General features: G+C 42.3%; 2 protein-coding genes across 3 annotated transcripts; both read left to right on the forward strand.

Annotated features, from left to right (window-relative positions):
• Positions 1-336: 336 nt before the first annotated feature.
• Positions 337-3,020, forward strand: LOC137124400 (nuclear factor interleukin-3-regulated protein-like). Its single transcript, XM_067499299.1, has 2 exons — positions 337-496; positions 1,068-3,020. The coding sequence occupies exon 2, from the start codon at positions 1,149-1,151 to the stop codon at positions 2,403-2,405; it is 1,257 nt and encodes a 418-aa protein (XP_067355400.1). The 5' UTR covers positions 337-496; positions 1,068-1,148; the 3' UTR covers positions 2,406-3,020.
• A 3,307-nt stretch (positions 3,021-6,327) lies between these two features.
• Positions 6,328-16,005, forward strand: nfil3-5 (nuclear factor, interleukin 3 regulated, member 5). 2 transcript variants are annotated; one of them, XM_067498192.1, is made up of 3 exons: positions 6,328-6,750; positions 7,306-7,517; positions 12,043-16,005. In XM_067498192.1, the coding sequence occupies exon 3, from the start codon at positions 12,586-12,588 to the stop codon at positions 14,443-14,445; it is 1,860 nt and encodes a 619-aa protein (XP_067354293.1). In that variant the 5' UTR covers positions 6,328-6,750; positions 7,306-7,517; positions 12,043-12,585; the 3' UTR covers positions 14,446-16,005. The 2 variants fall into 2 exon arrangements, with proteins under 2 accessions (XP_067354293.1, XP_067354292.1); XM_067498191.1 differs by lacking the exon at positions 7,306-7,517.
• Positions 16,006-24,443: the final 8,438 nt, after the last annotated feature.

Genomic DNA, 24,443 nt, shown 5'->3' on the forward strand with positions numbered 1-24,443 from the left:
TTAGAGAGGGACTCATCACATGTCCTTCCTGACAGATGAAATTGCAGTATAGCAGCTCAGTGTCGCCTCTTGAATCACGGCAAAGATTCTCCTAAACTACTAGACATATTTTTTAGTTTGGGGGCTTAGTTACAGTTTATTTTAACCCCGTTTGCTGCCAACTGCAGCCGTTTAATTATTGAAGTATTGCTAACAACCAGTTTACAGATACAGCACTGTGAAGGCAGCTCGGGTTTTTTGCTGTTTACTCTGTGAGCTCAGCTGGTTTGCCTCGACTGGCTTCCCGTTTTGTGTGTGTGTGTGTGTGTGTGTGTGTGTGTGTGTGAGGGGGGGAGGGGGGTCAAACGGGGTGAGGATCCGACCCGGGCTGAACCGATGAACGGGGGAAGAGCTGATAGAGGGATGCGGAGCTTTTCAGGAGCGAAACCATCCGGACGCCTGTGAGGCTCCGTGCGTTTCCTGCGTTTGACTGAGGAGGTTTTTTAATCACAGATTTGTAAGTTAATCATTTTGTTTTCCACGTGATTTATCACAGATTTCGTTAATTTTATAACTAAAGAGAATCGTTAAATAGGTTTTAAGAACGTGAATATTTTATACATTGAAAGAATTATGATGGGCATTTAATAAGCTACTTTTATATAACAACCTCTTAAGGACTCAACAGTTTGCCTGTCACCACGTATGTCAGCGAAAATATCTTTGTAGCATAATGATAATAATAACTGGTTATTTCCTGTTGCGTGCACATAGTTTGACTCTACATCAAATAAAAAAATGGATTATACGTTTTAATTACTCTTTAGACTTATAGACTTTAGGTAAATATTATAAATCTGAATTGCAGTTTAGTGCCGAAAATACAGACAGAACCGCAGTTTTATGGCAAATTCGAAATTCTTTGTTATTAGTCTATATTTGTATAGCTTCTCCGCTCTGAAATTATTTGTTGTTTATACGTTTGCATTGTTATTATGAAGTAGCTTTCAACGCAGAATTATGGCGATGAAATGTTTCGCAACCTTAAAACAAGTTCCTGCCGTCTGTGTTTGGGTTTTCACCACTAGGTGGCGCCATTGCAGCGCATTTCACCCTGACCCTCCAGCTGGCATTCTAACAGACCAAGCAGCTTCCTGAAGGGATTGAACATGACAACTCAGGCTGTAAAACCAGTCATCCGGGACGTGTCAATGGCCTCAATTGTGGGTGCCGAGGGACTGGAGTCCAGGCCTCTGGGCGGTGCTGTGTCCTTCACTGGTGAGGCTGTTAACATCCTGACCTCCACAAGCCAGCTGGCTCGAACCCTCCTGGGTCAAACCTTTCCCCTTAAACACAAAGCCAGCCCTGCCAACACTGAAACTAAGACTTTCAGCAGCTGTGATGACGATAATGGCAATAATGCACGCCGCAAGCGAGAGTTTATACCAGATGAAAAGAAAGACGAAGGTTATTGGGACAAGCGGAAAAAAAACAATGAGGCAGCCAAGCGGTCCAGACAGAAGAGACGGGCCAATGACATTGTGCTGGAGAGACAAGTTCTGAGTCTGCTGGAGGAGAACGCAAGCCTGAGGGCTGAACTACTGGCCCACAAGTTACGCTTTGGTCTGATCAAGGACCCGTCCGATGTGTCCGCCCTGCCAATGTCTGCGTCCATCTGTGCCCACCCACAACCCAGTGCAAGATATAATTATCATCCTCAAACCAATGTACCATCACACATCAGCACACAGCCTGACACTAGCACTCACCACGTCCATCCTCACCGCTTGCGGCAGAGGGCCATCTATGGACAGGCAGGAGCCAGGCCTCTTTCAAGTCAAAGTGTATCCGAAGAGTCTGGCGTTTCCACCTCGTGCAGCTCAAATGTGGGCAGCCCTGTGTTTTTTGATGACACACTAAGTGAACATGATGGGCCTTCATTGAGGGAGCTGGTGGAGGAGCAGCAGAGCTATAACTCCCACATTTGTCCCGTGGAGGTCAATGAGGGTCCACATGTAATGAGACAAGAGTCACCTGAAGGTTTAAGGAACCTCCCACACAAGCTGCGCTTCAAAGGCCCTGTTGGAAGCAGTGATGCAGGGGAGTTGTCACTGTCTTTTGATACCAGACACAGTAGACCCCCTGTAGCCACAGTGGGGCCAAACATCCAGGTGAGGAGCCAACACCAGGTGTGGTGGGATTCTCAGGCAGAGCGTCAGGTTCATTGGCCCAGGGAGGAGGCCTGTGGTGTGCAGCAGTATCAAGGTCCATCCTCTGGATATTATAACTCTACTCTGCAAACCTCCAGGGATCACAAGCGCAACACAGAGGACATCAGTCTCAGGTCGCAAATCACATGTTTGTCTGAAGAAGTGGCCCAGCTCAAAATGCTCTTCTCTCAGCAGCTGCACACCAAGGTTTTATAAGACGTGTGAAATGGAGGATCAAATCTGGAATGAATAGACTTATAGATTTCATATAACGCCTTTCCAAATCACGGATCTCTGTGCTGACATAACAGTGCAGCATGGAACTGATGGAAAAAAATACTGACCACAACCGCTGTCAGACTTTACTGCTTTACTGGGAAAGCTTAGTTTGGTGATTTGTTTTTTCTGTGACGGTCAAAAAACCTATGCTGTAAACCAAAGTTCTGCACACTCACTGCAAAAACTAAAGCTGGTTCACTGTGTCCAAGGTGATTTCCACAAATTCTAAACACACTACACATCTTATTCAGAAACACTGGAAGAACTTGCTAATAAGCACACATAGAATCATAATTCATGACACTTCTGTCTCACTATTAGCACAGCTGTCAATGCATGTCAGCTGTCAACACAAAATACCTTTGGAAATGACATTATGTTAATTTTAAACATGTGTTAAATATAACAAAAACGAGTGTATTGTGATTTGTATAATGTGTCTTTGTATTTGGTTTATCTGATGACAGCAAGCATTGGAGATGTCATTATCGCTGTAGGGAATTGTAACTGAAATTAACTGTATTTGCAAATAAAAACATATTTTATATAGTGGTTGGGTGTATGTTTTATGAACAACATATTCTTAGGGTAATTGTACTTCCAAAACAGATCTTGGGGATATTACTGTTCTGTTTTTGCACAAATAGAACAGGCCAAGCCATCAATGTGCAACATATCTGCAAGCAATGTAAGAACCTTTGAAACCGTTTCGAATTGCTTTTGTTTTGCATTACACACACCGAGAGTGGCTATGTGTCAGTGGAGAGGGAAGGTGCACTGCGCAAGAGTATAAACATGTCACAAGTTTCTTTTTCAGCTAAAATTGCATCATTTCAATTTAATTTGTGGCCTGCATTCCACCACCTTGATGTCAGTCTGCCTGTACTGAGCTAAGCTTATTAAATGGAGGGTGACGGTGGGGTGTCGGACCATGCCAGGGACGGAGGGGTACATGCAGGCTGAGAAGTGAGTCTCTGCATGAGTCATCTATCACGTCAGCAGTAGGAAAGCTATTTTTAGCATTTAGGCAGCTGTGCTAGAGGCTGATTGGCCCAAATGGGAGTGAAGAATAAAGGTTCATGATACATTAACACCTGGGAAAAGAGCAAATATCAGACTTTCTGATCTCAGACATTTACAGGGAAACCAGAAAGTTACTCTACGTACACTGCGTATTAAGTAGTGACTGGAAATATGACTCATTTAACCTGATGTCATCATTCTGTATTAACTCCAAAACACTAACATTCAGGATCCATTTTCAGCACTTTGTCATTTTTGAAATCAACACCAGGTGGCGCCTGGTGTCTTTGCCAGCATGGTGCACAGATTCTCATTTATTCATTCATTCATTCATTCATCCATTCATTCATTCACTCACAGTAGTTTTGCTACAGAGGTGGTCTTCTCCATTGTGCTCATGGTTGTAGCGCATGCTGTACATTCGGAACAAACACAAAATTGTGCTAAACAAGCAGAGCACTTCCATTTTTCATTCATCAGTTTTATTCGCAAAGCACAGTGAAAGCATGTGACAGGAGCATGGCAATTACATCCACAAATACATTTAATGCCAAAACTGTGAGATTAAAGTGATAGCAGGAGTGCTGCACAGCTGCTGTGAGCCTTTTCCTTAAAGGGGTTGTCCTGCTCATCTACAAAAAGAAGATACACATGAGGTCTTTTGTCTGTGATCAATCTTCATCTGGCCCAGTCTGCAACCCCCCCCAACACCGTAAGCAATATAACAAGGAGTGAGTGCCTTTTGGTTGCTAGGCAGGCGCCACCACACCAACACAGTTGCCAAGGGAATGCCTGCATGCAGAGGCAACTGGAGCAATGGAGGAATATGTTGGGGGTTGGTGGTTCTAACAGAGGACTGGTGGAGGGAGGAGCTAGACAAGTTCAAGGCTGCCGTCTCCCCACTGTGGACTAATGGTGGTGGTGATGGAGTGTGTGTGTGTGTGTGTTTGTGTGTGTGTGTATGTGTGTAGAGACAAAGCAGGGGGAAGGGACGTGAGTGAGAAATTGGGCTGGAAGTGGATGTGTGTATGATATAAAACAGGGCTGACGTAACTGCACATGAGATACAGTGGTGATGAGGACAACAGGCTTTGTGGGATAATAGAAAAGCTCCTAAGCCGACAACACACTTCCATTTCCTGACTGGATAAACAAGAATTGAAAATTGTTGAAGGAAAAAAGAAAAAGTAACAAGGAGGAGTTTATAAGAAGGTACATTTTATTTTAGTTTGACTCCATTTTATTTGCCACGATTAGTAATGAGAATTCACTGGGGGCAGTAGTGACTCAGTTGGGGATAAGTTAAAAGGACAAAAAATAAATAAAATAAATTTAAAAAGTGATGTCAATTGCTCTCCGGGTTTTAGGTGTTTTTTTCATTTAAAGAATGATTTCTGCCACGACTGAGATTCGAAATAGAAACCAGAATTCATTCTTTTCTCTTACTCTTCATTGGGGTAAACCTTACCACAGAGTGTAGCAAAATAAAAATGTAACGAATGTACAATTTATATTAAGCAGGCAAAAAACAAATGAGCAAAAATGGAACAGTGCAGCCAGTATGTGTAGAATAAAGACACAATAAAAAAAATGTAATCAAAGGGTTAAACTCTGTCTGGCTCTAAAAACACAACTCAGTGTACAGGTACTGATCTTACAGACAGTCTGGAGCTGATTGGATACTATGAGAGCAGGTGGAAGACTTAAATAAACAATGCAAAAAACAACTTGATGACAATCACAAGAAGATATTTCCCTGTTTTATTTGAGGATTGTTGGACGTATTTCAGCGACTGGTGAAATGTGTGTGAGGGAAAGTGGTGAACCGTCCTGCTAAAAAAGACTTTCACACAAATATGTGTCTTGATGTCATTTTAAGAGGAAACTCTGCTGTTTAGCAGTTACACAGCAACAGAGTGAAGAAAAAGACATCACAAAGTTAAATGAGGACAAAACGTGAGCTGTGTTACAATGTGTACAGGACACCGTCTGGCCTTAATGTGATTAAAGCAAAAGAATTCCCTCTTTGGACGGGGCAAAGCTTTAGAAACACCTCTTAATATAATGCACTCCACCCACCACTATTACCTCCATAATAAACAGAGAGTTTATTTCTGACAGTTTCAACTTAAAAACTGAGACATTATAACATTATAGAATTTATGGCAGAGCTGCTGTGTTGGATTCAATAGATTGTACAGGTGTACCTAATGAAGTGGCCAGTGAGTGTACATAACATGGTATTGCACTGATATGACCTATATGTCAACCACATTTTTTTTGTTTTTTTACTTTTAATTACTTGTTTTTCAGAGTATTTTGTTGGACTGATGACAGCAACGTATGTTTAAAAGCAAAACCTTTGGGAAAACAAGTGAGAATTTAACATATTGAACACTTATTTTCATATTTCACCATTAAGTATGTAAGTTGATTGTCCTACATAACCTAATTACAGGCTACTCCGGATTTTACACATACATTGTTATGGTTCTGATGTAACAACAGCCTGTATTATAGGTTGTACAGTCAAACTTTGAGTGATGTAAATTCAACAAAACCCAAAACACACAAAGCTCTGATTAGAGAAATCTAAATATATTATGCGTATTCTTGTAATTTCTGTGGCTAAATGCCTTGAGTGAAAAACTATACATCACACGTGTGTCCATCAGAGTTGAAGGACATGTTCTATTATTGGACCTCTCTCGTGGTGTCTGCGTAAACGTATTCGTGGCCTCGTTACAAACTTAACCACTCCCGTGAAAAGAAATGGCATTACACGGTGGAGGAATGATGGTGATGGAGACGGAGATGGAGGGGTGGAGAGGAGAGAGAAAGAGAGGGGTTAACAACACACACACCAACACACACACAGGGAGAGAGACGGTCGCTCGGAGAGAGATAGGGGACAAAAAACGTGACTAGGCAGCCTAAGAGCTGTTATGCAACCACTGACCTACTAACACATATTTCTCGAAAGGGAGCAGGAGAAACTGGAGCAAAGTGTCCGGTAGCGCACAACACACAGCCCGAGCCAAAAGACAGAAGCAGCATCCGCTCGACCCACCGACTCAGCCACAACTGACCCCAACACCGACAGGAGAAGGAGAAGAAAGTTTGTCTATCCTCGTTGTTGGGTTTTCTTTTTAATTTGCGAGGGGGTTTCAAGAACAAGTGAGAGAGAAGGAAACGGGATCGAGACAGCTTTTGTGTCGGGGAAGCCTGAATCGTTTCCCCTCCTCCAGGACACAGAAAGGTATGTTTTGACTGAGCGGCGGGTGCATTCAGGCTTTTGTCTTCGCCCGGTTGCTTTTCTGAGTATATTCCTCGGAACGGTGTGTTTAAATGTGGCCTTTATGTGTCTCGGCTGTGTGTGTGTGAGCATGTGTTGAGATAATAACAGCATTCTTATGGCCGGGTATTGTTTCACATGGCGACTCTCTGCCGGTAGATCCGCGTGTCCGTCCGTGACTTTGAGACGTTTGCTGCAGTTTTTATTTCGGTCACAATACAAGACGTGATACTCGCGAAGGCAATTTGCTACTTTGTTGCTGGTCATTTGCGGTGTTATCGGTATCAAACATGCAGCAGGGGGGTGGTGGTGGGGGGGGACGTGCTCGGCTGAATCCCACATTATGCGTTCAATGTCAAGGCGAGGTAATTTCCCTCATGGTGGTGTTTTCTAGGGAATGGGGGCAGCTGCTGTGCTCGCGCTGTGTTGTCTGCTAAATGCAGACACTCACGCAGCTACTATATTAGCGCCGGCACGTGGAAAGCTGCTGTTTATCTGTGTATTATTGTTTTCACGTAGGTCACCGGATCGCATCAGGTGCTGAGAGAATCATTTGGACTGTTTCGTTGTCCAGCAGGGACAAACATCCGACTTGAGCACAGCATGCCTTCTTTTAGTGCAACTGGTTAAAAATAATCTTTGTGGGGGGGAGAGACTGGTCCAACAAAGATAGACACCACCTGTTAACACTGTATAAACGAGTATTGCAGAGATATTATGAGGAAAAACATGTAAGTGACCTGCTATGTTCTATTACAATAAATGGATTATTTCATTGTGTCATGTTTCCAGCATTACAGACCTAATATCCTCCAGATGTGCAGAGTATTTGCTTATCTTTTACGTCACTCACATATAATTTTTCAGAGGATGAAACGAGGACAAATTGTCAGATTTCTATTCAAATTTCAGTCACTGGATGAATCGTTTTTTTCTTGTAAGGTGGGATAAGTAAAGCACTGAGCTTTGCTTTGAGGGAGTTGGAGGGTATGACATAATCAGTACACAGCAGGGAGAAGCAATAAACAGCAGCTCTCTCCTGGGACAGACAGGCCTGTAATTGATTCCCGTTCACACCCTGCGCTTTCTTGCCATCATTCTTACCCAGATTAACCCTGAATCCTTAGTTCTGAAGCAGATAGTCATTTAGCGAGTCAGCACAAATTGGAAATTGTATTATAGAAACACTTTTATCAGTGATGTAACACGACTGCTCGGTGTCTGCAGGCTATTTTTAACTTGCTCATTCATTCACCTCCAAGGGAAGACATGGAAAAGAAAAAGCAGAAGTGTGGCTAACCCAGATGTAACAATGTTTCATCTTTTGCTTAGGAGTTCATCTCCCAACATCCTGCCAACAACATTGTGAAATTAGAATAACAAGTGAACAACCAGGATGTGATGCAATGCACGGAAACCCCAGTCTGGCGAAGGCAGGCAGAGTTCTGGTGAGCTCTTAGTCTGCCCTCTGCCAGCTGGACTGGTTGTAGAGCTGTCTACATTGCTGTGTCCCAGTCAGCCAGCTAGCACTCTGAATATAGGTCAGAACTCTATCTGGGTGAGGAGACATATGAGGTATACAGGGCAAACTGTGGACTACTTTGACCACTTTGTTGTGGCTCCCAGAAATACAAGATAGGCTGGCTCCTCAGCTAGTTGTCCCAGTTTTCCTATTCTGGTATTTGTTAATCAAAAACCAGATTTATCATTTTTCTAGACTCTTGTTGAGTTTACCTTGTGAATGTCCTGTTTGTAAGTGGCAGAAATGTTTTTACGCGTTGGTAAAAATGTGCAGTTTCTGCTGAATAAAATGTAGGTCACATGTAACCAATTGACCAAGTAGGCTAAAGATCAAAACATAAAACACTGTGCATTGTAACTTTCTTTTATAATGTGGTTTTAGCATCTGCCTCCGATCATTATTAGAAATGCCTTTAGTCACATATCACTTTGAGGAGGCGTTAAATGACACATTGTCCAGCTCAGTGTCACGGATTGACCTGGAATGTCTGGATTCTTCATTTCACACACAACCATGGGGCAAAATGGAGGCTCATAGCAGGGGCCCCTCCACGTGTGTGGTGTTGGATCATCTAAAACATGGAGGAGGGGAAGAGGATGCCGAATGTTTTACTCACACTTGCCTCAGAGGGGGTCAGAGGTGAAGCATTCCTTCCTGAGTGGCAAGTGGCTGGGAGGTATATTAGAGCAATATTTTCCCCAGCCAAAAACAAACAAACCGCTTACAGTAGCTGCAGTGGGTCATTGCTTTGAATAGGAAATACTGCTAAAAATGTGAGACAATTAACCCCAGTCAGTGTCCCTTTCATTTCCAACTTGACTTCTCGCTGTTATTCGGGGCTCAACGTGCACTAAGCGGATAGGGAAAAGGAAGAATGCGGGACATTCACAGCCAAAAACCTACGGCTTCTGTTGCTATGTAATATGCATGCGTTACACAAGCTTTGCTCCGCAACAAGAGAAATTCAGAGCACGTACGTTACAAGCAACAACAGCAGCCCCTCCCCATGCAGTCCTGAGAGGGAGCCCGTTATGTGTGAATTCGGCTGCAGATATGGGTGTGTGTTCTGACGTCAAAGCCATCTCCCTGTCTCTCACTGGCTTTTTTCATCTGCTACTGATGCATATTGTTACGTGCATTGTTAGACGTTGCAGGCTTTCTAGAGCGAACTGGAATTAATGTTGCATAAAAATCACTGGGGCTTTCGTAATGTTATTTTCGGGCAGATAATTTATTCAAGTGTCTGTTTTTTTCGTCCCGCTGGCGTTTCTGCAAAATTCCTCTCAATTCCACCAACTGATTCCCTTATGTCACCCCGCTCTTCTTCCTGCTTCCTCCCTCCCTCACCTCTTTCTGTCGCTCTATTTTTAGAGTGCACTCTAATACTCTTCCTCTCCTGCCCTCCCTCCCTTGCAGTTCCACTGACCTATTTTATGGTGCACCGTACAAGACAGGAGGAGTGTTTACTGCTTAGCGTTGTTTCTAGGTCAGTGGGACAGCAAAGACGTATGCGTGCTTCCTTTCCGCCTGCCTTTGTCCCCCACCCCTTCCATTTAAGTCTAAATGAAAATAGTTCTGAGTTGCGGCGGATAGTGGCAGGCCCTACATTTTTCTGTTGACGGTTATGTCCGAATCCCTTTCTGTTTAGCGTATCATTGTTCATGTTCTTTAAGAAAAGAAGACAAAGAAGAGATGAAAAAAATATTTTATCTATGTTACTCGGGGCAGAAAGCAATGTGAAGAACAGCTTGCAGCATATCTAGACTTAGTCCCCAAGTTACAACATAACAAGCGTTGCTAAATATGTGGTTAATTATTCAGAGCAGTAGTCAAGTTTTTTCAAGGTCACGATCTGGGTTTTTTTTTTTTTTTGAAGGTGAGATTATGTAACAGGGCTTCTGACTCTGGGGGAAGATGAAAAATGCAGCTAGCAGAAGATTTTACTAGATGTAATAATTATGTGGCATTGACTGAGTGATCCAAAGCAAGTTTTTTTTTTTTTTTGTTGATATGGGAACAATGCACTGCAGGATGGTGAAAGAAGTCAATGGGAGTCACTTTTGGTCAACAGGAACACTTTTGTTTTCGTCTTTTTTTTTTGCCATATTGCCATTACAGTTTAATGAACAGGAGCAGTCTGGGGCAGTCTATGTTGTGTGGTTTCACAACAAAAGCCTCATTATACAGAGAGAACATGAGACAAAATGGGGTCATGGATTAGGACCAGTTTGCTGATGTTTCAGCAACAGCCCAGAATTCCTCTACACCTTCTTTTACTTGACGTTATCTTTACTGGCAGTGTTTACATAGCAAAAGGTTGCAGATGTTTCGCAGTGATTTAGCCACTGTAACAAAAATCCTGAACATGACTCATTTAGCAGTATGTTGTTTGCATCCTTATGTTTTTTATGGACAGGATTTCAGTGTTTCAAACTGGGTGTTCGGATACATTACCAGAAAATAAATATGGAAACACGATTCTAGTGAAAGCATTCAGGATGATAAAAGTTCCAATTTGCGCTCCGTTTAATTCCCATGTTGCCAGGGAAAAGCGACACCAGAGGGGTCATTGTTACTCACAGGCAGGGTGACCTAGATTATTCCACTCACTCCGTGTGTGTCATAAAAAGATGTTTTCATGTTTGTAATGGACTCCGGGGCTCAGTGTAATGTATTAATAATTACTACATATCAACTGTGTAATGCCGTACAGCGAGAGACCCAGAAAGAATCACAAATCAGGCCTAAAACATGAGCAGATCTGGTTATTACATAACACCGAGTTGCCGTCAACATCCGTCTGTGCCGCATTCTCTATTGTTGTGAACTTAATGGCATAAGACACGCTGGGTGGGGACAGCTTCCTGTTGAGCTAAAACATTGACACAACATAAGGAAGTTCACCAGCTTGTGGTGTTGTGTAATTTCAGTGTGTGACTAACAGCTACCAGGTAAACACACACACACAACACAGCTGTGTGTCCTCATGTGTCAGTAACTGATGAACCCCCCCCCCCCCCCCCCCCCCCTCCCCCTATTCGCCCATTTTAGCCAGACTTCAATGACATACAGACATGTCATACAGAGTATTCCATTTGGTCTAATTATTCTTAACAGATTTTATTCTGCTGTGATGCACTTATGAAAATGAAACCAATGAAAAACAGAGATAATGTTTACACATAATTTGTTTCACAATACATATGATTATAACAAGCGTAAACAAGATGATATGCCTGTATCCTCCTCCCCCCAGCTTTTTATCTGTCAGTCTCTGCAGAGCTGGCAGCAGGTCAACCTACCTCAGATGTCGTTATGAGACTATGGCAGTGTCTTACACAAGAGCTCTGCAGCAAAACTAGCACATACATTATGTTTCATCTCAGCCAAATCCCCATGTTCTTGTGTGCGCTGCTACTTTAGACTGCTATTCCACCCACTTTGTCTCTGTGAAGTCAAGGGAACAAAACATGAAAGACCAACATTGTGTAACTCAGTGTCAAAGGTTTTGTGGTGAAGGTTGAATTGTGATAAAGTGTTTACTGATTTCATGCTGATTTCAACAGGTCACACTAAAGCAGCACAGAATAAAGATTTGCCCTACAGTTCATAAATCAAAGTTGATGTGATTAAAATGTACAATGTGCCATAATAAACTGCAGTGGTTTTGTAACTAATCTAACTCTCTTCTCTCTCTGTCTCTCTCCCTCTCCCCCTCTGTCTCCATAACTCAGTTAGTGGTCAGCGAACAGCAGCACTGAAGCTGGATCCTCAGGGAGCTCCGCAGTAGACAGACTGACCTACATCCTATGTAAGATAGCAAGAGAAGCAGGCCAGCGAACTGAGAGCCATTGCAGCGCTGCTGAAGATTGAGGAAGGCAATAATAAACTCAAAACCGCCTCCAGCGAAACTCCAGAAGCTGCTTTCAGCTACCTGCCAAGACAGCTGGAAGTGTCTCTGCTCAAAACACAGAATTTGTTTTTTTTCTAGGTTCTTTATTCCGAACACTAGTTCAATGTCTGAGGTTTTTGTGGAGTTCCACCTCTTTTTAATCTTCCTGGCCAATTTGGACACTTGAACATCTTTTAAATAGTAACAGAAATCAATGAGGCAATCTCTTCAAGGAGCACAAATACCTCATCCAGAAGTTTTTGCAGATCCTGCAACATAGGTCAGATTTCTTAGTAACAAAGCAGAAGATTCATATAGTTTTACATCTGATCCCTTCCCCCTTGCCCTTTGCTAGAGTCACACTCTGGCCCCAAGCTGGAAATAAATGGCAAGTCTCAGTATACACCTCACATCCACAAGCGACAAGAATGCCATGGAGGTAGACACATTTTCTTCCTACAGTGGGAGTCTCCCATCCCCTGGCCCAGAAGGTGGAGCACGGATTAGCCGCCAGGCTAAAGGTAGCAAGCCTGCTGTGAGCTCCCGTCGCAAGCGAGAGTTCATATCTGATGATAAGAAAGATGCTTCCTATTGGGAAAAACGAAGAAAGAACAATGAAGCAGCCAAGCGCTCAAGGGAAAAGCGTCGTCTCAATGACATGGTGCTAGAGAACAGGGTCATGGCGCTGAATGAGGAAAACGTTCGTCTTAAGACAGAGCTTCTTCAGCTCAAGCTGCGCTTTGGCCTCATTAGCACAGCTTCATACATGGAGAAAAGTCAGCAGATTTCCAACAGTGCTGCAGCTGCCGAGACTGGCAGCAATGGGAGTTGCAGCAACGGCACCCCAAATAATAACACCTACCACTTCAGCAGTGGCTACTCCAGCGCGTCCCAGGTGATGCTGAATTCGGATTCATCTGAAGCGGAACAGTCGAGCCTTGGTGAGCGCCATGCCACACTCCATAAGTACTCTCCACGGGGTTCTGTCTCTGACATGTCTGATGGCTCCTCCAGAGACAGCCCCGAACCAATGGGCTACAACATAAAAAAAGAGCCCTCTAGTATGGAGATGGCCAGGCTGGAAAGCAACGCGATTCTCAATGGCATCTCTAATGGGATACCCAGTGGAATGACAAATGGGGCTTATCATAGCAGCCACACTGGTCTGGTTTCTCCTCACCAGCAGGGCACCCAATCAGCTGAAAGTGACATGGACTACCAGCACCACCAACAGCAGCCACAGTCCCACATAGAAGCCTCCAGTCCTGCTCCTCAGGCCACTTCTGCACAGAGGAGTGTCATCTTGTACCGCTCCAGCAGCGGGTGTTTCCCCATGGAGAGCCAAAGGCCCGAGGACCAGCAGCCCCACCAGAGCAGACCTCCACAACATGGCCAGCACACATCCACCCTAAAGTTCTCTGACTGCTCAGTGACCATCACAGAGGTTGCTGAGAAGCTAGAGAGGACAAAGACCTTGGACTCGCCTCAGTATGACTACACCACTGGTCATGCTGACTCAGCAGACGAGCTGCAGCAAAGGTTCAATCCCAGTGCCCAGCAGCAGCATGACAGCCATCATCATTACAGCTACAAGGGTCAGGAGAACAACCTTCAGCATGCAGAAAGCCACCAGAACCCCTTTGCTCCTGATTTGATCCATAACACTGAGGAGGACAAGTCCTCCTTCACACAGCACAACGGTTACCTCAACACACTGGACGAAGAGCCCCCGCTGCTTACATATGAGGGGGGCCCCAGAGCTGATGGTTTTTACCAGGAAAACTCCTCGACTAAAGACACCTCATCCAGCGATGGGGACCCTCGTAGCTCTGACAAGGAGGGCTCCACAGATGACGAGTCCCCCTCCTCATCCTCCTCAGACATCAGCAGCTACCGCCAGAAGGTGACAGGAGCTGCTGGTTTTCACGGAGAGTGCCAGGCTGAGGTCAAAGCCACTGCCCTGCCTCACAAGCTCCGGCTCAAGTACAGAGCACTGTCTAATGGGGCTGCAGGAGAAGGGCCAGTTAGCACCTCAATGTCCCCCTCCCCCACCTTGCCCCAGCACCCTTACTTAGCACTACCCAGCAATCACAGCAGCCAGGCCAACGGGGAAAGCAAAGAGGTGGAGAATGAGACTGAGTATGCAGAGGAGCATCAGGTGAATGAGAGGATGGAGGCTAAAAAAGAGGGAGGGAAAAAGGGATCTGGCAGTGGGAGAAGTGGGCGTAATAGGAGGCGAGATTAGGGACAAATAGGTGCAGCTCAAGCATTTTCCTGTCACCTCTTTTGTCTAGAGCAGACAACTAGGACTCACATCGACACCTTACGGGACAGAAAAGAACTAAGTGATCTGTGTGGGGTGTAGTTAGGATGTGAATTCACCATTAAGATTCACTGTGTCACCTGTTTTCCTTCCCTTTATTATCTCTACCTCCCAACAATTCCTCTTTTTAAAATAATCAATCACTTAATAAGGAAGGGGACAGAATAAAACTCTCCCGAGCTGGAGTTTAGAAAATTTCCCTTGTGGAAAAATCAACCTTTCTTTAATTATTCATTCAGTGTAAACTGCCTCGGTGGCTGACGAGCATTTATTGTGGCATTATAGGAACATTCCTTTGACCAAAGATTTACATCCTTCCTTTAGCGTCTCCCTTTGGCAAAGAGTTACATTCTTCTTCCCTCTGAACTGTACCATTTGATCCTCCACCCTGTTACCATCTGCACACAAGTCCCCTTCACATCTGAAGCACTTAGATTGTATATTACTGTGACATATAAATTTGCATATATGGAATATATATTTTAAGAAAAAAATGTGGCAAAACAACAAAAAATAATAATAAAGCAGTGGGATGTGGAAATTGTAGACTTAAAAAGTGATCAGTTTGTTCTTGTTGAGACACCGTGTACAGTTCCTTTTGAGAATGCCTCAAATTTCTTTGTAGCTATGAGTAAGAGCCACAAATTTTGACTTCTTGAAAAAGGAAAGTAAGTTATTTTCAGATGTACTGATCAGTTCGGGTTGCTTATTGTGATGGTCCATGTTCTGAGACACTTGAGAGCTGTCTAAACAGTCAAGGCCAGTAATCCGCATATCAGTCAAGGCTATGCAGTCACACATTGCTGTTGGCAAAACCTGACAAGCACAAAGTGAGCCTCGCTTGCCAGCCGATCTACTAATATTAATCAACCTCCATTTTCAATGAAATGGCTCTCAAGGCGCAACCAGCAAAGCTGCTCTCTCTTCATAAGGTGCCTCTTTCTTGTGTTGTCCCTCGTCCCCACATTGGCCAATGTCTTAATGACCCCACTCACCTCCACACTGACTTGTTTTAGCTAAAGTAGCCGCAGTAGATCACACAGTCTGTACCAGTTTAACTGTTTCACTTCCTGGTGCCTGCCTCTGGCCGCTATGTATAAATGTAAAGTTGTCTCTCTATCTCTTGTATACTGCTGTCATTATTTTATTATTATTTTATTAATATTGTTATTTTCTATTTGGTCATAATTATTTTGACTATCCTGTTGTGTCATTTTGCTCTATGCTCTTCCTGGTTGTGCTGTGTATTTACCAATTGTGCCCTTTGCCCCATTTACCATTTGTACTCTGTGTTACTGTATAATCTTTGTTGTTTGCCGAAAAGGTTTTCCAAAAATGGGAAAAAAATGAACAAGGCTAGTCCAGAAGTGATTATGTATTGCTAAACTTCACGTGGATATGCAAAAGGTTACAAAAAATAAAACCCATTTGTAATTGTGAACGGTTCAAAATGGGGAAAAAAATAAAAGGTTGTTGAATTTATGTCTTGTTTGGGTATTTCTAAGTCTCTGTCATGAAATGCACTTACACATCCAGTCTTTTTCTAGCCGGAGTAGCTGATTCACAGACAGCCCACAGACAGCAACATCCCAGTCTGCCAGTACAGCTCAGTGTAAGCCAGAAAAACTTCACTAGTTCACCACGTCAATACTACAGGCTCTCTACTGCCTACTGGCAGAGATTCACTGAAAATAACATTGGAACAATACACAGACTGTGAGGTGCAGCCGTACAGAAGAGAATCTGTTATACTTAACCTCAGTCTAAATATTCATGCCATATATTCATAGTCTCAAGATACACGTGGCTGCAACATAAACCATGTATTTAATTAACAGTCTCCTCATTAAAGTATGCACAGAAGATAAATTATTAAATACATAGACATATTTAAGGTTTGAGCAGGTATCCCACGAAGAAATAATGTGCATTAATAAAATATGACAAATACTTAAAATGGTACAGAAAGGCATTGGGGAAATCAGTTAATGTACCAGACAAGGACGTCAACTTCAAAACACTATTTGTCCCCATGGGGCAATTTAAGTAGTTTAACAGCAGTTCAAGTGCAGAAATGATTTGTCCCGATTTAACCTGCTCTTGAAGAGAATGTTTGGACTATTTTAGCATCAGCTGCCCAGAATGTAATGTTTGGTTCAGCCTTGCAGTGTATTTCAGAGCAGGCAGACACTTGAGTAAAATTATGGCCTGATAAATCAACTGCACTACAGGTCCCCAGCTCATGTTGACAACTAGCTTTTGAGCAAATAGCAGCATTCAAAAGAGCCTGATGGTTCCCTGACAGGGTTGAAACCAAAGCAAATAAAAGGAAAATGATCATTAGACTGTGAAACTTTATGAGGTGTAGTAGACTATATTTTTGTGTTATTTACACTTAAGCCACTGTCTTTAAATAATAAAAACAGGCTATGTTTACAGTAACTCAGCTGAAGGAAAAGGTTCGGGCTTAAAACTTACGGTTAGTTAAGAATACAAGGCTTAATTTGCTGTCTATTTCTGAAGTAGTCCAGAATTGCTCAACATTATGAACCAATAACAAACTTCACTTTGAGAATCAGGGAGATAACATTTACTGAATGTATCAGAGTGCAACAAGCAAAAACAAGTTACACAAGTGTCTTGGGAGAGAACTGCATCAGACTGAACAGTGAGTGTGGCAACCTCCGTCTGACCCTGCTTTTAAAAAAGCAATAGCTGATGGGAAACCCAAGTTGGCATGGCCACAGAGTACCACTGACAGTGGTTACATAAGAGGTATCAAAGCCACAACAGCCAAATCTAATAAAGAGGTGTTGCAATTTCAGGGAAAACGCTCAAGTTTCTTAACAATCTTAGGACAGCAGCTCTGGAGTGACAGTCCGAAATAAAGCAACAGAGCCCCTTTCATCCTCACCAGTTTATAACCACTGTGCTTCAACATTGGGCAATTTTGTGACGCAAATCATGTGCATTTACAGCACTTCTTATAACCAGCAATTGACGTTCACATGTCTCATTTTCAGAAGTAAAAGAAGGACGCGTGTGACCATAATATAAAAGGCTTATTTGTTTTCACTTCTGCACTTCATGCCACCCATCGGCTAAGACGTTAACATTCCTGAGGAAACCGCAGTGTTTTGTAATGCACTATCCTTTCCTCATTCTTTCTCTACACCTTCCCCCTACTCTCCTTACCACCCTCCCTCCTTGTATCTCTTGTTCTCTCACTCACTTATACCCATTTTTCCCCCCCCCAACCTATCTTTGAGCTGTAAAAGCAGCTTTGTATTGTGCAGAGGCTCATGAAAACGGGCCAGCAGAGTAAAAGTAGGTCAGTGAGGAGGGATAGGGCAGGGTGGAGGAGAGGAAAATGAGGGGAGGGGGTGAGGAGAGCGGGAGATAGAGAGAGTGCAGGGTTATTCAAAGTGAAGCGCTGAGAGAGAGATGGAGGGAGAACAAGCGCGAGGGGAGTAAGAAGGGAGGGTTACATCACATGCCTCTACACTGTAGACTTAAGCAAACTAGTCAGAAAGAAGCTCACTCTCTTTTGTTGCCTAAGGGAGCAGGTCAGCACACACATACACACACACGTACACACACTTGGCTTACATTGGTCAACTGTGTTTGCTGTTGTATCAAGCTGACATTTTAAAATAAATATGAGCACACTGCCTGATTAGAGCTTACAGGATTATGTAATGGAAAGCTCCATGACATTTTCATACGATTAGATTATTACTGTTGTTAAAGTTTGATGATCGCTATTATTAATTTAATGGGTCATTGTGTAGTTTTACTGATTTAAAATATTCTAGCTTTTTTTTTTTGCTCATAAACAAAGTGGAATTGTTGTGGGGAAAAGTTCGACTTTTGAGCAAAACTGTTACAGTAACATCCACTGTGACTGCGACAGTGAATCATGATGGTGCCAGTTGATAGAGTCCATTTGGATGCTCAGAACATTTTAGTTTGACCTCATTTGTATGATTGTCTCAATGTTTGCTCATGCACATTTTTTAAATCCACCTGTTCTTCAAGGGTGTTCACAATATTATAGGTATGACCCTTGATCTTACATTTCCTAAAAAATTGAAAAAGTTAATAAAACTTTATAGGTCATAGCCTATGTGGTGTGTGTGAATTTGTGAAGCAGAGAAGGGGGTGTTGGCCCAGCGCTGCCTGTGGTGATCAACAGCCCTGGCTGGTTATGTAACCAGGATGCTGCAGTATGTAGGTCAGCAGCACAGGGAGTGCCAGGGATGGGGTAAGAGGGATGAAGCTGAGGAGTGTGTTTTAGACTGTGCTGTGTGTGTGTGTGTGTGTGTGTGTTCACACTTTTGTATTACAAAATTGAGTAATTTCAGCCAGTTGTTCGCACACACACACAAACTCTTAGGATTTACCATTGATATTATGCAAAGCAGATGTGAAAACAACACTGTCACTGCAAAATTGAAGCTGAAACTCACAGGATGAGAAGAGGAAATCAAGAGATGCTCAATACTGTCATTGTGAACCTAACTAAATAACCTGCACTGAAATCCCAATAAATAGGTGGAATTAATTAAAATGAGATATGATAGAAACCTATGCTGTGTCTGTTGGAAAATTTAGACATGAAATGAAAATAAGGCTAATCATCATTTAAATAACCTGTATTTTGATATAGCCACTGTGATGTTCCCTAGTTAAGGCATAAACTTTTTTGTACCATGACTGGACATGGAGCAAATCAAGCATTTCAAGCTCTTTCAGTGAATTTTATCCGAGCTGGTAAAAATCCTTATAGTGCACTGTTTGAATTAAGTTATATGAATAAATCAAGGATCAACTTTGTGTCTCTACTACAATTTTAAAAGTGCAGGTTCTGTCCTTCCAAAGATTTTTTTATTTTTTTTTACTTGGGAATATACTTTTTTAAAGTATATTGCTGCTGATATTAATTAGCAACCTAGGGCCAAATGAATCCTGACTATTTCACATGATAATTTCTAAATGAAACCATCATGTCCTCTGATGAATAAAAACCCCATAAAAAACCACCGGGCAATGTGAGATCAGTACAAATAACAAAAGCTATATATTATATTTCCACCCTAAGAACTGGAGCTCAGATTTAGGACACGCCTGAAGAAAGCCAAAAACTGAAAGAGCAAGGAAGAAAAACGACTCCTCTGTTGAACATGCTTGGTTGGCTGCGGTTCAGGACAGAGTTATGTTGCCTGCTGTGACCCTGCTGCCTCTGTCCCACACAGAACTGCAAAATAGGTCAGAGTGTGTGTGTGTGTGTGTGTGTGTGTGTGTGTGTGTGTGTGTTTGCAGATATGTGTATGACAATGATTTGTGGACTGCCAACCTCTGTGGCGCACACACACATGCATACAAGTTAACACACACTGTTCATGCATTTACATCATGACAGAAATAGGCCACAAGAAAGTTGTTCACTCTTGAAAAGAAAGTAGGCCACTAGAAATAAATGTGTATGTGACTGTGTTTGAGAGATGAATCAGCTCTATGTTATGCAATGCTAAACCACCCTTGGGTCCCATTACCATATCTTGTGCCCTCGTGATACAGGAAGTAGCCAGTTGACGTTTGAGTGTGCGTTTGTCCAAATGGAGGGCACCTAATTTCAATAGTTTTCAAATTGTAACTGTAAAGCAGCAAATACCTGCTTTTAGTCAAAACCAAATCATAATAATTAAAAATAATAATTAAAGAAGATTTGAAGAAAGAGTTGGTGTATCTTTTTTTTAACTAAAAATATTAAATCTGTTCCAAAATGTATCAGAATGTAGAGAGGTGCTGGCTTAGCGTTAGAATAGGACTCTCAGAGTCTCATCTGGAGATTTTTGCTTGTAAAGGTTTTGAGCGAGGGTCCCCCTTCTAACCAGTAACTTCAATTATTTTTGAACCACAGTGCAAAGAGTATAATAGAGCAGGGGGAGGCAGAGCAGAGGGGTTTGGTTTTGAGTCTAGCTTAGCATATTGTAGCTCTATATATCTAGTGTAGCCTGTCAACCTGCTGCTGGCTGTAAATGTTGACAGTATATTTCTTGAAATGTAGAACTAACCCTTTATTAAAGGGCGGGTGCACCAATTTTCAACTTGCATTCTATGGCTGTAGTTTAGGGTATAAATGGACATTAAATGTCCCTCTGACCTATATCCAATCCAGACTAGACAGGAAACGTTTCCCATTACCTACTCTCATGTAAAATACTGATTCAGTCAAGACACAAAACTTCCCACAGAGCTAAAAGTGCTGACTCAGGGGTTGTGAATGCTTCTCCTGGGTTTTGATGTCAAAAGACTCACATTTGTGAGTTTACCTGTATCAGGTCAAATGTTTTACTAATAGTTCATGAACACTAATGGCTCTTGAACACACTGGCTGAAGAGCACAGTATTGAATCCAAGCCACCTCGTTGTTCCATAAATATTGTAACTGAACATCAGTGGAGATCAATATAGTTAATTAGATTATAGAGTAGGTAGAATGCATGCCTTTTTAAGGAACTTATCTATAGCATCATTACAAAGGTTTATACACTGTAACAAACATTATCTTTATCAGTGAGAAACATCATCATCGGCAATAAATTGCACATTTAAAAATTACAATGCAGCTGTGCTCAGTTAGTGTTTCTGCTGTAGTGTAATACAGAAATGTTGTTGCCTTTGTCTTTAAGCTTTCAGCTCAATAACCCTTTAATAATGAAATGCCCTACTTATATCATCAAAAATGTAATTAAAGGCAATGTTGAATAAATGTTCAAGCCTGCACCCAGCTTGCTAACATGTAGCTGCCTGCACATAGTTACGCATTAGGCAGCAAGTTAGAGGGCATGAAGAAACATGTGGCCTCAGTGTGGCCTACTGATGGGAAGGTTGTAATCATGGAGCTCATTTGGCACTGAGGAAAAAGCTAAGTCAAGTTCTGGATTTGTAAACCATTTAGAAATTCATTCACAATGACATTAATATGTCACTGCTGCTCAATTTCAGCATTGTAAATTTAAAAAAAATAACAATTTGGCAAACACAGAGTGCTTATTAAGCCTATAGGAGGCCTGCTGGCTAACTGGTAGAGCATTGGGTTGAGTAAGCTTCATACCTCTTCACAGAGAGTGTGAAACTAGAGAACACTATTAAAGTGACTAATAACTCCCTCACTGTACACATACGGGCTTCTGATCGTTACTAACAGACTTAAGTCCTTTAGCAAACTTTGCTATCTCAGTTTGATGCTTCATTATCGGTAGAGTACACTGATGATGACTGACTAGATTGCTGATACTTTGCTGTTTCATCAAGAATTGTGCACAGTGGGCATTTTCCACATAAGCCAACATGACTGGAGCTGCAGTGGCCTGACAGACAAATAGCACGCTGGAGCTGTGGTGAGTGAGGTAACCTGCAGTCCTTTGTGGTGGATATTAAGTGGATTAACCCCTTTAGATTAGTCTCAGCCATTTCTCCCATCTGTCTACTATTACACCTCAGGCCTGCTACTGTACAACCACCAAAGGACACATACGCAGAAACACGCACAGGAAAACACAACAATAGACAATTTAGAAATACGTCTACATGACCAAATGACCAAATCTTCTTCAACTGACCTACTGTGCAGTATACCTGTGTATTACTTCACAGCTGCACACACAAGTTGTTTTTTTTTTTCCACATTAAATGCGTACGTTTAATGTAGGCACGCAGTCAGTTGAAATTACACAGTGACCTCGTCCTCGCATGCAAGAAAACACGCACACACAGACTAATCTGGGATTAGTTGTTGGTTATTATTCCCAGTTGAGTGAACAGGAGAAATGCCACTGGTACAGTGCTGACACAACGAGGTGAATGTGACATGTGGCTTCAGATGCAGCTGCCTGTGTGGAGGAATTTAGACTAAATGGAAAAGTGTGTCACTGTGCCTCTGTCTGTGTGACACTGCTGAAGGTGTAATTTGAAATGGATCAGTATCATCTGGGTTTTTGAAAAGAGAAAATGAAAGAAAAATACATTTAAAGAAATCACAAAAGAGCTGCACGCAAGGTACAACCGTCTGAAACTTCTTCATGATTGATCATGTTATTGACATTGTAAATTTGCTAAAGAGTTTATTTCTGCTGGTAAAAACACTCAATATAAAGTAATTTCAACAGTTTGGAATGAACCTTCTGTGAATCACCCTGGGATGAACTGAAACAAATTAATATTCAACTTTCACAAGATCCCTATTCCCTGAATATTAGTCAGCCTGTTGGTTGATTGAACAGTTCATGCGAGCAAAGTGGACGTAACTGGCCCTGTGTATGCTGGGAGTCATTAAGACTCAATTAGCCAAGAGACAGCAAGGCAGAGGAGGACGAGATGAAACCACAACCACCAACAAAGAAAAAGATCCAGCTCTGCCTCCAGTGTAATGTTACTGCTTGGTTATTTCTGTTCTTTGTATAGTTGTAAGCTCTCATTCACACAAGAATGTCTTAATGTAATATATGCAGTCAGCTGAGGGTGAGGGGAGCTTGTGACTGTCCCTGTGACGTCCTGCACAGGTGGTCACACAGGAAACGAATATAGCTAATGACACACATACACTATGAAGGATGGATTTATTTCCCTTTTGATGTGAAGAGAAACAGACAAAGAGAGAGACAGAGAGAAAAAGAGAGAGAGTAAAGAGAAATACTGTATGACTAAAAGAGATGAGGAGGGAAGTGGAAAATATGAGACACGCTTGTACAGAAAACATTACAGTAATGAAATCTAACCCTGCTGGCAGTAGAACTGTTAAAGTGATGAGAAATGTGTTCAAAATATGGAAATTAAGACTTGAAAAATATGTGGCAGAACAGGCCAGACAGGTCACAACCTCGCATTAACACACACATCTGTCACTGGGACCTTTGACCTGATTGAGGATGGATCAGGGTGAAGAGGCGTGAGAAACCACCCTTTTAGCCGGATTCTGGGTTCCTCTCATTCTATTTTAGCTACATCTCTGCTGCACTTCAGTCATGGTGCTTTGGTTTTTTTTATTTCATCTCTAGCCTTTTTTTAAAATGCTCCAGCCACATTGTTTCCCTGTGGAGATTTTCTCTGACTTTGCTTTACGCTATTTAGGTCACTGCTGAAAAGCCTGATGTTTGACTGAAGGACAAACCAGTTGTTTGTGTTTCAATGGAACCAGGGTGAGCACGGCAGGGTGAGCACGGCAGGGAAAACATTCACAGTGTGAGGGGGGGACTCCACCTAGTGGTCGGCTACAGCCATTATATCAAGTCAGTGTTTCACTTATAACTTATAACACACAGTTACACCCTCACAGACCCACAAATCCAGTGTTTCTTAAATACTTACTGTTTATTGAAGTCTAAATTTTATATTAACCACAACAGTGGAGCATGTGTTGATGGCAACAGATCCACTACAAGATGTTTCCCTTTCTGATTTCACGAAATTCTCTTGTCATATGCAATCATGGATGTATTACTGAACAGGCCTTTTGGGCACAAGGGGCTCAAGAGTTTACTGTGTCCTGCTGTCATTCAGTTTGAAGTGAGAGCTGATATTTCTTGTTTGAAAATCACAGACAACACACAACAACATAGGCATGTAAATTTTTGCAGACCCTCTGGAAGTTCATAACTAACTTGTGTGCGCATGGATGCTTTATCATTTACATAGGCAAATTGAAATCTATCTGATAAATAAGATTTAAACCCACCGAGTGCAGTTCTTAAAATCCCAATGACATGTTGTGGTCTCTGTAATAAATTGTTGGGGTTGGTCAGTGGTGTCAAATGCAGCGCAACGATCAAAAAGGATGAGTATAGAGACAAGTCCATTATCTGAAGCTGATGACTCTTACTTGGACTGCTTCTGTAACAGGATGTACTTTGAATAAT

The sequence above is a fragment of the Channa argus genome, chromosome 3 (genome assembly GCF_033026475.1).
Source record: "Channa argus isolate prfri chromosome 3, Channa argus male v1.0, whole genome shotgun sequence".
NCBI classification, from domain to species: domain Eukaryota; kingdom Metazoa; phylum Chordata; class Actinopteri; order Anabantiformes; family Channidae; genus Channa; species Channa argus.